The 13607-nt window shown below is 32.2% G+C and overlaps 1 protein-coding gene across 1 annotated transcript; it reads left to right on the forward strand.

Annotated features, from left to right (window-relative positions):
- Positions 1 to 79: 79 nt before the first annotated feature.
- On the forward strand, positions 80 to 11485 carry LOC148602794 (ubiquitin carboxyl-terminal hydrolase MINDY-3-like). The gene is made up of 12 exons (XM_088552696.1): positions 80 to 279; positions 707 to 850; positions 2009 to 2234; positions 2740 to 2854; positions 3873 to 3946; positions 5148 to 5227; positions 5566 to 5636; positions 6151 to 6231; positions 6830 to 6902; positions 7725 to 7797; positions 9598 to 9760; positions 11258 to 11485. Exons 1-12 carry the CDS (start codon positions 174 to 176, stop codon positions 11405 to 11407), a joined length of 1356 nt encoding a protein of 451 aa, XP_088408822.1. The 5' UTR covers positions 80 to 173; the 3' UTR covers positions 11408 to 11485.
- The last annotated feature ends 2122 nt before the right edge of the window (positions 11486 to 13607 follow it).

Consider the following 13607-nt stretch of genomic DNA (forward strand, 5'->3'; position numbering starts at 1 on the left):
TAAAATCCCGAGACGTGTTAGACCAAATTCATTGTAGTGTTTGAATTTCGAAAGTTCGCATTAAAGGCATTCAAGCTGCTTATGCACTCAGATGTCAACAATATGGATGAAAAAGTTGCGGCATAAATTTTGTCGTCTTGAATTTTGGTCCATCTTGGCGATTACATTGAACCATGGCGACAACATCAGGAAAATTTGACCACGAAACACTTACTGCTTTAAAGACACTCCTATGGGGAACTGATTTGAAGGATGAGGTATTCAAAAGATGGACGCAAGGTAACTGAAAGCTTAATGTTTCTAAAAATAGAATTTTTCAACTTTCATTTTCCGTACATATATTTAGATATAACATCGAATATTCGAAGTGAAATAGTGAATATAGACAATTAGGACAGATATAATCGTAGCTTAAAATGCTTTAAATGTTGAGGGTTGAAGTAATTGCTGGTCAAAATTTTGGACTTAGTGGTTATGCAGTGACTTCAATGCTTTGTTGAAAGAAACCATTTTCGAAAACACAACCTTCATCAATGGCAAGTTAAAAAATGCTGATGGTTCCAAAAAGAAAGCAAATACATGTACATCATAATCACATATCCATGCATGGTTAGGAATGTTACTGATAAAATTCTAAGGAACTCAACAGAAATGTTTGAACTTCAAAGCTAAGTTAGTGGTCTGATATTTGCAATATTGTTTTTAGGGTTTGTATTCAGTGAAGAAGAACCAACAGCATTAATGCAGTTTGATGGAGGACCATGTGCAGTAATAGCTCCTGTCCAAGCTTATATTGTCCAACAGGCACTGTTTTCAGAGAATCCTGTACAGGACTTCACTCAACTATCAGGTATGAAGTTACTTAGTACATGTACATGTATAAATAAGGTTAAGCAATTGAAATGATTTTACAAGGTCAAATTCATTTTCCTGGAACATACAGACGTTAAGTTCAAATTTTCAGTTCATAGTTCATAACTTTTCCTAGTCACCGCATTAAAAAAAATAACTTAATGAGTGAATGTCACAGCTTTCATAATTACAGAATTTAAATCTCATGTAAAAAATATTGATAAATTATTAAGATAATCTATACAATAGATAGGATAATCAATGGTTATCATGAATAACCAAAATATGACCACTCATGCCAATAACGTTTTAGGATTGACCTCTTTCAAATAACAAGTTCTGCAGACTCGTTAATCTAGGTTTTCTTTAGCACTCATGATAGTATTTTGGTTATTCACTCTTTCCAATTAATTATCCTATTACTGTTTTGCCTATCGAAGTTTACCTTGTACTCAAAGTACATGTATACAAGTCTTAGTCCTGTAACTAATATTTAAGTATCAGTGTTTCTAAAATCAGACAGAAGGTGATTTATGCATGTCAAAAACCCACCGAATTCAGTTTTATTTCTTGTTCAGAAACATTAACTGATCACATGACCAGCCTTAGTTTTTCATTTTGATGTTTCACCTTTAGATATAAATTATATAGATTGTATATGAAATTGGCACTTTGCAAGAGTTATCTTACTTGATTTGGTTCCATTAGGTTGATTAAAGTGGGAGATGAATGCTCGATTTTCTCAAAGGTGCAGATCTGAGTACGGAAATGATAATTATTATGTAAAAATATAGCATATACATGTATGTAGACTGAAAAACCACTGCTTGTTCGATTGGTTTTTCTACACCATGAATCACTTTACTATTGGCTGGGTCTGAATTTAATATGGATTGGTACTTAATGATTGTACATTTGTACATGTACATATTTTACCTGGTCTTCAAAATGTAAATATAATTTACATTACTTTTTGATGGTTTTTTTTCTATAAATCTACTGATATGTTACTACTCCAGCAATGCCAGAGTTTGGCTTGCATGCAATTTTCTGACTTAATGCTATTCTTAGTATGGAGTATGGACCAGAATTCCAACCTTTCATTGTATGTGTATATATGTACATGTATCAGTTTCATATAGAACTTTTTTTTCAGCGGAAAAAGCAGATGAATTATTAGGATCAGCATTAGTAGAAATATTATTAGAAGTTTCCACTAGGATGGGTATATTCTCAGTTGTGTCATTAGATAACGATGCTGAGGAAAATACAGAACAGGAAGGACATTGTGGTACATCAAAAGAAAATGGTGAGACACCGTCTGAAGCCAGGTCAGCTAAGCGACAGAAACTTGATGAAGAGTTGTTTCACACTAGAGTTAGGTTAGTCTAAATCATTGAAAGAATTGTGATAGTTATACATATCACATGATATGAGAGGCCAGAAGTTTGCAGTGGAATAAAAAGTATATATTATCATTTTTGTGTGTACTGAGTACTGTTATACAATTCTTCATGTCTTATTAAATAGAGGAAGGATTTGACCTTTGGTCTTAAATTTCAGATTAGTTTTGAATCATATTCTTGTCAAGGTCATCAGTGCTTACAGTGCATTTGTTTTACTAAACAAACTTACAATTTGGTATCATATTTTCTAATGTAATTGCATTGCCAGATTAGGTGGCACTGGATTTGAACAACTCAACATTTTTAGAAACTGGTTTTGTACACTAGAATTTGTTTCTTCATTTCCTCAATTAAAACATTAGTAAGATGTGATTAACTTGTATATACTTACATGTATATAAAGACATTTTTTCAGGGGTTTAAATTGCTTTAAAGTTGAATATAGTATTTTCTAAGTTGATCATTGTATTTGTAATTTTAGGTGTACAAAGTGTCAGACAGAGGATGATCTTAGAACATTTATGAAATCGAAGATTTCTATGTTTAAAGATACTTTTGGAGTTGTGTTATATTTATATTCTATTGTATTAACTAAGGTTTGTATAATATTTCTTGTTACATTTTTATATCATAATTTTTCTATAGTCAACTTTAAGTCATCTTATACATGTACATGTACACTACCATCAACCTAAATATTAATTTCTCCACACTTCATAACAGAGTCATTGTTTTCCTTCACTGTGACTCCATTAAGTCCTCACCAAATTAAAAACTTAGATATAGTTGCTTCATTTCAATTCTTTTCATTTATTTTTTTCTGTATATAACTGAAATGCTATTAAACTTTAAAAGTCATTGAGTATAATTTGTCATATAAGCACAGGAAATAAACTACAAGAATATTTTGCAATGGTGACTCCACTGTGTTGGGTGGAGATACTTTGACTCCACTCAAATCATCTCCACCGTGAAGAGTGGAGAAATAAAAAAAAAAATGTGTTGACAGTAGTGTACCTGTTTTTACCAGGTATGTCATATATATTTAGTTCGCTTTCTTAACAGCACTATTCAGATTTAAATTCAGTTAAAAAGTACTTTTCATGCAGGGCTTGAAATAAGCACTGTCCAACTGCCCCATGGCAAGCAGATTTTATGATGGTCAAGTCAAAGTGAAACTGAGTTTGCCCACCCGGCTGCCTAGTTTCTAAATATTTTTCGGTTTAACATATTATTGACCTTAGGGCTAGGTCAATTTCGGAGAAAATTGCCCACTGGTCCAGTGGGAAAAATTTTCTTAATTACTAGTACTCTTGTCATGAATTAAATGTAAAATTATTTGAGATTTTTTTTAAAACGATATCAACCTTAGCTAAGTACCTAAGTAACTAATGACCGTCTGCACTTTTGGAGGATACTGCTGTGAATTTATGAATTTAGACAAACAGGAAATGTGTAAGTTCAGCAACATTTTAGCAACATTGCTCTTTGCCCCCAATGTAACATAAAAAAATCAAATTTACAATGGAATACCATGAAATGTGCAAATGGTCTAATCATTTTCTAGGTTAAAAGTCATTATGCTCTTATTTACTGAATAAGTTGATGTTTTAGGGCATAGAACAAATAAAGAATGAGATAGAGGACCCAGGTGAACAGTTAATAGACAGTATACATGGTCATGGCAGGTAATATTTTGTTTACTTCATGAACCCCCTGGGGTATTTGAGAGAGTAATCAAGGGAACCAAGATTATAGCATAAATTCGAAAAATGTAATCGAGGGACAAAGACCAGACATGGAAAACAGACAAACACGACAAAGAACATAAAGTAACTAAAGCAATACATACAAAGTAACAAAAGAAAATGAGCAACTCAGGACTCCACTAAAAACTGGGAGCATGGGCCAGGTGCACCGGTAAGGTAAGTTAAGGGATAAAAAGAAGGCTGGTGGAGTTGTTTTGCCTACCTGCAGGCTATTGCTACTGTGTGCTAGCACAATAAAGATCCAGCATAGCGAGTCGTCCTAGTACAAAGCAGGGTCTGTTTGATTGGTAATTCATTCTTGTCCTGAAATGCTGTATTTAAGTTTCCAGTGCCACCAAAGAGAACTATGTTGTTCTGTAAAATTTGTAAGTTTTGGCAAACTAAATAAGAAGAGATTTTTGCTAGAGTCCACATAAAATTCAGACATTTTGATTCGTGGTCAAGAAAAACCCACCAAATAAACGATGCATTTTCAGTCCACATAATTATGCTTTACATTCACATAAGTCTTTCCTCCATTCAGATGTGCATTTTTTCAAAAATCATACATTTATCTTCCACTAAAATCAACCAAATGAAGCCAAATCAAGAACAATAACTCTTGCAAAGTGCCAATTTCATGTACAATCTATATATTTTTTTATCTCAAAAATGCAACAACCAAATGAAAAACTATGACTGGTTTTGTGATCAGTTACTCTTTCTGAACAAGAAATTAACTAAATTTGGTGGCTTTTTGACATGCATGAATCACCTTCTGTCTGATTTTTAGAAAGACTGCTACTTACGTAGTGGAAATGGCAGTTCTGATGGATTGAAACATAAAACACATGCTATATCATAAAAACTTCATAAACTTGGTGGTATTGATTGAACCTGTTTGTATCAGTGTACATTACATAAATCATCCACAGCCCTCAGGGATGACTTTGAAGTTTGCCTCAAGCAAATATGTCTACTCTCACTGGGCTCTGATGTATAACTAAGTTAATATGAAAAGTGTGACGGAATAAAACCATAGTATGAATGCTTAAATGTTGAAATAACTGGTAAAGAATGATTATTATACAATGTATATGTGCCACTTGTTAAGTACATTTTTAATGGTTTATCTTTGTAGCCAGAGTTTAATCAATCTCTTACTTAGTGGTAAAGCAGTCACCAATGTATGGGATAATGACAAAGACATCTCAGGACTTAGTAAGTATTCATTAGCAATTTTATTGATGTTACTGCCAGATATTTTCTATCTGAGTATAACTTCTGCAATACTGAAAAATATCATCTAATTCCAATAACAATGTTGCGTAAAATTGGCTGTGACATGACTGATAAACATAATAACCTCGGTTTGAATGTCTTAACGGAACATCACATACAAAAAATTGTCATTCACTCTTTATTAAATAGGTATAAATTTCAGTTGGTCCAATCTGTTCCATATGGCTATCCATATGGCTACCTATAAGACCGGACTGATATGTTTGAAACGTTTTTAGTATAATCTAAGTTAACATCTTTACAATATTTTATTTCAGAATTAAGAGGTATTCCACGACAGTCTACAATAGGATTCTTAACATTAATGGAATATTTACGATATTGTGAGGTATGGTTTTATGATGATATATAATAATAATTATCTTTGGATTAATCTAAAGATGTTATTTTACTGTATAAAACATAATTGTTAACCCTCCTAAATTAGTGGGAGACTCCCACAAAATCAATGAAAAAGACAAATTTAAAATCTCCCACATGAACATGAGGATTTTGGTTAAAATTACTTTATTTTATGTGAAAAAATACTAAATACTAAACAGTTGAATTTTTACATAAAAAATTCCGAAGGTTAATAATTATGATTAAAAAAAAAATCTTTTTTTTAGGCTATGATGAATTGTACATTTTTAGGACAAAATTGATAATTCATTCAATCAGATCAAGAAATTTTATGGAAAGTTGTGAAAGTTTCCAGAAATTAAACAGTATTATGAAGTCTGTTAGTTGATTTTGTCAGCATTTGACAGAAATAATGTGTACACCCCTGCTTTGGGTATATTTTTATAGTGTGGTTTGTTCAGATTTTTTTTTGTTTAACTATATGCTTTTTTTTATTCTAGGTTGGTTGGTATCTAAAGAACCCACGTTTTCCTATTTGGTTGTTAGGTAGTGAAACACACCTTACAGTTTTGTTTGCCAAGGTAAATATGATATGATTGGATAATCTGGTAATTGGAATAGATAACCTGCTTAAATTGTTTCTGTAACAAATGGGAGATAATCTGGATCTGTGAATAGCTAATCCAGTACTACAGAGAACAAATTTAAGCATAGACCATAGTTCTTGTTAAAATGAAACATTTTATAGACCACACATTTTCCAGAAATGGTACCGTGACTTATTTTTTGGTGGTTGCATACTGCTAATAAAAAGCAATTTATATTTATATAGAAAAGTAAGTCCAAAGCACTACAGACATTGACATACAAAATTTTATTTCTTGCTGGCTGATATAAAATATGAGTCTCTTAATAGTTGTATGAAATGAATGGTTTTCTTTTTTAAGATTAACGACAGTTTTTGCAAGAAAATCTACATATTGAGTGAATGAAAATAGTTTTTGTGTTTATATATTCAAATTAACAGCTAATTACTTTTGTCTCTAGTTATTGAAAATATACAGGGAACACCAAAATAAAGCATGGGTTCTTGGTGAAAGTGTAACAAGCAATTTTTGCAGATTTCTGTTGTCAAATGGAAAGTTTGAGGGATTGTTTTTTCCCCGTTTTTTTTATCAGGATGACAGATTGATAATTAAAGAATCTGCTAAATGTAGTGCCAGACATATATTCCAAAGATTTGATCCAGAAGGTATGTGTTGTCTTACTGTTTTCAGATATTTTATAAGAATATTGTACATTGGATTCAACTTAATCACAAAAATCATTTTCCATCTTTTCCGTGGAGAAAATTCTTTTTATTCTCATAACATAAGAACAAAAATGAGAAAATTCCTCTTAATTTGCATAAATATTTTTCTAAATGGTTATGGTAATATAAAAATTTATTCCATATGTTTACAATGAAACTTGTTTAAAAAATCCTGAATAAAATGAAAATCTGTCCATACTAGACACCTTTGAATTCTTTTGTGTCTGTTTAAATGTATTTTAAAACTTAGTAAACCATAACCTGTCTAAACCAAACCAATTCTGAAGTCTAAATAGGGTTTGATGTGGACAGGTTTCTCCATTAGATAATAACTGTAATAATTGCATAATACCATGTTCCACAGTGTCAAAACTCTTCTTCTGTATCTGTATTGTTATGTAAAATCATGATAGATATTAATGACACAGTGGCTGGAGGGCATGTCCTTGATAATGTAGCTGATGTTGGGAGAATTTAGGGTGTTGTTTAATTTATTTTTTATGATTTTATTCATGGGAGAAACAGATTCTCCCTCATTTTTCGCAGGGATTAAAGGATTTCTCCACTCTCGATAGTTAAATTTTAGAATTATATCTATCTCGAGTGGAGAAATTCTGTAATTCTCTCAAGACTGAAGGAGAATCTAAATATATCAACAGTATCAAAACTTTTCTCCTGTAGGTAATGGATTTATATCAACACCATTAAATGTAATAATCACATTATACCATGTTCCACAGTATCAAAACTCTTCTCCTGTAGGTAATGGATTTATATCAACACCATTATTAGGAGATTTAATGAGTGCTTTAGATCTGGTGTCAGAAAAAGAATAGTAAGTATTAACACAAAGAATATCAACACCATTATTAGGAGATTTAATGAGTGCTTTAGATCTGGGGTCAGAAAAAAAATAGTAAGTATTAACACAAAGAAATCTAGTTCTCTTTCATATTTACTGAATGCAAGCCATTTTAACAACTTTTTTCAAAAGGACATACCAGCCAACACAGGATAATCTGTTTGGCAGTGTTATTGGGGAAATGAAGAACATTTTTCTTTGAAACTTAAACTATTTACACTTTGGTAAGTAATTAAATGGTTTGAAATGAATTATTTTAAAGAACTTACTGCAGCTACAATTAGTCAAATATTTTAATTTGAAGTCTGCTGCTGTCCATTGCTCCCATTGGACAGTAAACCAGTCTGTTGGGTTGGAGAGTTACAAACCTTTGCTGAAAAAAAAGACTTAAAGTCAGGAATATGTAAAAGGTCTATTCCTCATTCATTATATGAATGTGCCTGTAGGAAACAGACATTGTCAGTTTTCCCGAGATTTGGGTGAAATTCCTGCTGTCAAACCTAACCTGCTGGATTCTCGTCAATGGACTCATTATATATTAATCCACTAAGTTATAGACTCTGCTATACAGGATGTGAAAAAATTCGCAGATCCTGAGCGTTACTCATTATATAACCTCAAAATTGTTTTTAGTGTACTGTACTAATTTGCATAAAGGGGTGGAGTTAAGCACTGAGTGTGGCAGAGGTGTAAAAACGTACCTTCTACTTAGGAGATTGGTTTTTAATGTTCTAGAATTTCTGAATGGTACATGTATTTATGCTGTCAAATGTTACATATCTGTCACATTGAGCTCTGATGAATAACTCAGAATGAGACATTAAAATTAACTTCGTAAATTCTTATTGCAGACCTGGGTTTCATATTAAAACGTCAAATTGAGATTTTCCTCAAATCCTTGAGTTTGTCCTGAAATCTTCAATTTCAAGTAATTTGATTGGTAGACATTTGAGTTGGGGAGGGATTTGAGGAAAATATCATTTTGAGAGTTTTTATGAAACCGGACCCTGATATGAATTCAATATTTGTGTACATATGATTTTAATTTTAAATAAGAAGTAACACATAGTAAAAATTTATCACTGTAAATTTTTTTATTCTCAATATTTCAGAAAGAATTATTTCCTTTCATCATACTATTTTAGCAGTAATCAGTGTTTTTTGTTTTTGGTGTAATCAATGTATTACAGTAGTAAAAACTTTCTATAAAAATTATGTATCATTTACCCACTTCTTACATCAAAAATATACATGTACTGTAAAACATAGTAATTACTTTTAGTACATTCCCATCTATTACTATTAGAATCAATTAAATTACTGTGATTTCCAGTAGCAGAGATGGCAGTTTGTGGGTCATTGTGTTTCCATATTGAAGTAAAGATGTGAGGGGTATGTCTGTGAGATGACCACCCAAACAGTCATACACAAATGAAACAACCAACAGTCTAGCCTTCAATATGGACTTCCCCTAAGACAATTGTTTAAGGAGGTAGACCTAGGGTAAGGGACATTACTCTCACAAATCATTGAAATGTTTGTATTCAGCATTTTACATCAATTTCATGTAAGCATCAAAGTAACATGGACTGATTTTGTTCTGTTACAAATGAAAACTTGATAGATTTTGGTGAAATGGAATATGATGCAAACATATCACTGATTTCAAGAGTTGTGTTCCTTACTATAGATCTACCTCCTTAAGTGTTTTTTTTTTATTAATTTACCAGGAAGACTTACGTCTGATTTTTATGTTTATTCTATCTATTTTAGTGTAGATATAATGTCCAGTAAGTTAGATTCAGAGAGCTTAGGAATAATTACAATGAATTGTTTCATGGAAGAGTTCTACCCAGGGGAGATAACTGAGGATAGTCCTAAAACATTTGATCTCTATCATTATAATGGTATCCCTAGATCTTGTTTAGATTCTAAGGTAAGAAATGTTGTAATTAGTATCCCACAAACATTATACTCCCTCTCAATGAATGAGTGGTACGTTGGAATCACCTGTCAGTTCATCTATTTCTCCATCTGTCTGTCCGTCTTAATTTTGCTACAATTATCTTTGTTTCTGATGGATGGAATTATTTTAAATTTAGTGTATGACTTTATATGTATGCAGATATACTTTATGTTTTACATGCTTTTGGTTGATACCTGAATTCCTGTATAAGTTGGGGTTTATCCTGCACCACAACCAGTGCAAGAGTAATCAAGGGAACTAAGGTTATAGCGGTAATCAAAAGAATGTAATCCAGGGACAAAGTCCAGACATGGAAAACAGACATACACAACAAAGAACATAAAGTAACTAAAATCATACATACAAAGTAACAAAAGTAAATGAGCAACTCGGACTCCACTAAAAACTGGGAGCATGGACCAGGTGCACCAGTAGGGTAAGCGTCCTCTGCTTTTCTAGAAACACCCGCCGAGTTGCTCATAAAAAGTCAAGTCCGGGGTATATAAACAAGGAAAAGAAAACTATGACCCGTTGAATACATCAGTTTTCATGGTGCTGATGGATACACCATAACGATCCACGAGTTCATGATGACGACCATAAAACTTCATGTTTTTAAAAGAAACTAATATATAGACAAAGGGATTCATTTTACTATTATATAAAAGTACACGTAGTAAAGGTTCCTAGAAAATGTAGGTCTATAAATTGGCAGGATCTCATGTGAAAAATAATGCAATTTTCTTTTTTCCAAGAGAATTATAAGTTTCATAGTGAGAAAAAGTTGAATATCGCAAAATATCAACTCAAGTTATTTAATTTCAATATCATAACAAACAAGCCCTTGCAAGTAAATAACAGGAGTTGATATTTTTCAATATTTAAATTAATTGAGTTATAAAACATTTTTCTCTGTACTCATCTAGAATATTTTGCTGCTTGACATTCCATTGACATTGACATGGAAATTTTAGCAATAGTTCGTCTATGATGTCACCAGTTGTTACAAGAAAAAATAAGCAATTACACCAATCAGATTTTATTGAAAGTGCATCTGAATCACACAATAACCAATCACAATGGCGAAATTTATCTTATTACTAGTTCATATCATACTGTCCTATATCTAGCCATCGTAGAAGAAGATAAAACTATTAAATTATAGAGAAGTTGGCAATATATAGATCAATAGTCCCAAGAAGAGATTAAGCACTACTGAACTATTGGTTTGATGTTTAATGTGATAAATAAGGGGTGACAGGTTGATACAGGTACAATGCTGAGATTTTTACATTCTAATTTTTTCTGTCTGAGTTGACTTTCATTCATGGAGATAATTATTGGTTGTGTCCTTCGTATAGTGATTCCATGCCACCCACGAAAATAAGTACCAAACAAAAAAAAATGAAACCCCAGTATCTTTACTGCAGTACTAACACTTCTCTACACTGACTTCTTGTTTTACAGGTTAGATACAGAAAGGGAACAGCAACATTACCAGATGAACTAGAAGTTCAAATTATAACTGACACTTCACCAATCAAACTCTGTTTACAAACAAAATGGCCGACAATTGAGTTGTCATGGTCAGATAATCACATCCCATCACTAAACTAGAATACTCAAATCAGGACCTCTCTTGGCTGTGATATTATTTCATTTTGACATTTGGTTACATTAAATTTTATGTATAAACATGATTTTATTTATTTATGACTTTAAAAGTTGCAGTTTTACTAAAAATCGGACAGAAGGTGATTTATGCATGTCAAAACCCACTGAATTCAGAAACAGTTACTGATCACAGGTAACCATTCTTAGTCTTTCATTTGGTTGTTGCGCTTTTGAGATAAGAATTATATAGATTGTACATGAAATTGGCACTTTACAAGAGTTATTGTTCTTGATTTGGTTCCATTTGGTTGATTTTAGTGGGAGATGAATGTATGATTTTCTGAAAAGTGCTGATCTGAATGCAGAATTGATTTGCTGGTGACAGCTTTCTTGTACCATTGAGTTTAATTTTTCTTGCTCGTTACCAAACAATTCAAATGTAATATTATTGTTAAAGTAATTGTAAGTATGCTATTCATTGAACTCGAATTGGGTAGTTCTTCCCTGTGTTCAAAAATTAGTCTTTGAAGAAAGAATTTTCGCATTTTTACGATGGCAAATATGATTTACTGTAGTCAGCTGAGATGACAAATAAAACGCAAAAATAGTTTCTGGTCCATGCTCTCAGTTTTTAGTGGAGTCCCAGTTGCTCATTTACTTCGATTCTGTTAGAATGTATGTATTAGTTTGGTTATTTTATGTTCTTTGTTGTGCATATGTCTGTTTTCTATGTCTGGTCTTTGTAGGTGGATTACATGCTTTTGATTTCCGCCAGAATCTTGGTTTTCTTGATCACTCCCTCCTTTCAAATACTTCGAACAGAGAGATAGTGACATAGATATCAAGATTGATAATTGTTGAAAAAAAAACGCCCTATTTTCAAAATTATGTTGTTTTAAAACCAAATTGAGTGATGATTTTTTGTTCCCACTTGGTCAGTCTCAGATTTTTGTATTTTATTATATCATCATTGTGCACTAACAATCATTTTTTATCCTTTATTAGATAATTTAACCATATGCACCTTATTGCATAGACTTGGCGTTATCCTTGGACAACACTTTCCCTTCTCTGTCACATCAGTCGCTCTGCAATCATCTGTGAACAAAATACTTGACAAGTACCATTGTGTGTAATGTGCATTTGTTTTTACATTTCTATCTTAGGGTTCTCTGTAGGTACAGTACCTGGGTAGGATAAACTTTCCATTCAATGGGGAATGAATCATTGGGAAATGGTGCATAAGACATAAGGGAATAGAGGAAATGGGAATTTACACCATAGACGAGTTGTATTAATGTTTCTGAGTTTATATATAGAAGGATAAAAGCCATAATTTAACCAAACAACAATAAATTAAGGGATTTTATTTTTGTTGGCTTAGTGATTAATACAATTAAGTTGATGTAATTCCTACTTTCGTCAGTTGGTGACCGTAATTTACCGCAAATTTACAATACATATGTACATTATGCATTCGAGTACTTTTTGTAAACAATTTATTCTTGAATCTTGAACTTCCTTAGTAAATTGTTCAAATGTTTTGGACTAGATGTTACTCCTTCAAACTCGTGTACAGTAATTTGTATACAGAAATTTGCTATATCTATACGAGACGAGAAAATCAGATGGACGGCAGACGAAAACAGGTTGTACATCAAAAAGGATCTAGTACCTATCCCACGAAAAAAAAAAAAACGAAAAAAAAAAAACGACATTAACTCAGTTGTCTTATAGTGTGAGCACACCCAGCTTCTTGCAAGGCACTGTCTGTCAAAAAAAAGGCCAGTAAAAAGATGAAAGAGAAAGAATGACAGATGGAGTTTGTAATATTGATATTAGAAACTCCTTATCATTAATCAAGTCATGGTAATAACACAGAATAATAAACATTGACTATTAATTAGCAATTGATCAACAAGGAAAGTTATCATTCCTGTAAAGACCAATTTCAAGCTAACATGTATCATCCGTGAGATTTCCGTATTTTAACCGGTGCGCCTGGTCCATGCTCCCAGTTTTTAGTGGAGTCCGAGTTGCTCATTTGCTTTTGTTACTTTGTATGACTTTAGTTATTTTATGTCCTTTGTTGTGTATGTCTGTCTTCCATTTGTGGTCTTTGTCCCTGGATTACATTCTTTTGATTACCACTATAAACTTGGTTCCCTTGATTACCCTTTAACTAGACATGGATAATCAATTG

Source organism: Perna viridis, chromosome 11 (assembly GCF_037379345.1).
Source record: "Perna viridis isolate PV_CMFRI_1.1 ecotype Kerala chromosome 11, ASM3737934v1, whole genome shotgun sequence".
NCBI classification, from domain to species: Eukaryota; Metazoa; Mollusca; class Bivalvia; order Mytilida; family Mytilidae; genus Perna; species Perna viridis.

What these genes read in the sequence shown, in the direction of transcription:
- LOC148602794 (XM_088552696.1), top strand. Translation starts at nt 174, where the DNA reads ATGGCGACAACATCAGGAAAATTTGACCACGAAACACTTACTGCTTTA. An exon ending in CTGGTGTCAGAAAAAGAATA is followed by an intron (nt 7,798 to 9,597) that starts GTAAGTATTAAC and finishes TATCTATTTTAG; the next exon opens with TGTAGATATAATGTCCAGTA. An exon ending in GATCTTGTTTAGATTCTAAG is followed by an intron (nt 9,761 to 11,257) that starts GTAAGAAATGTT and finishes CTTGTTTTACAG; the next exon opens with GTTAGATACAGAAAGGGAAC.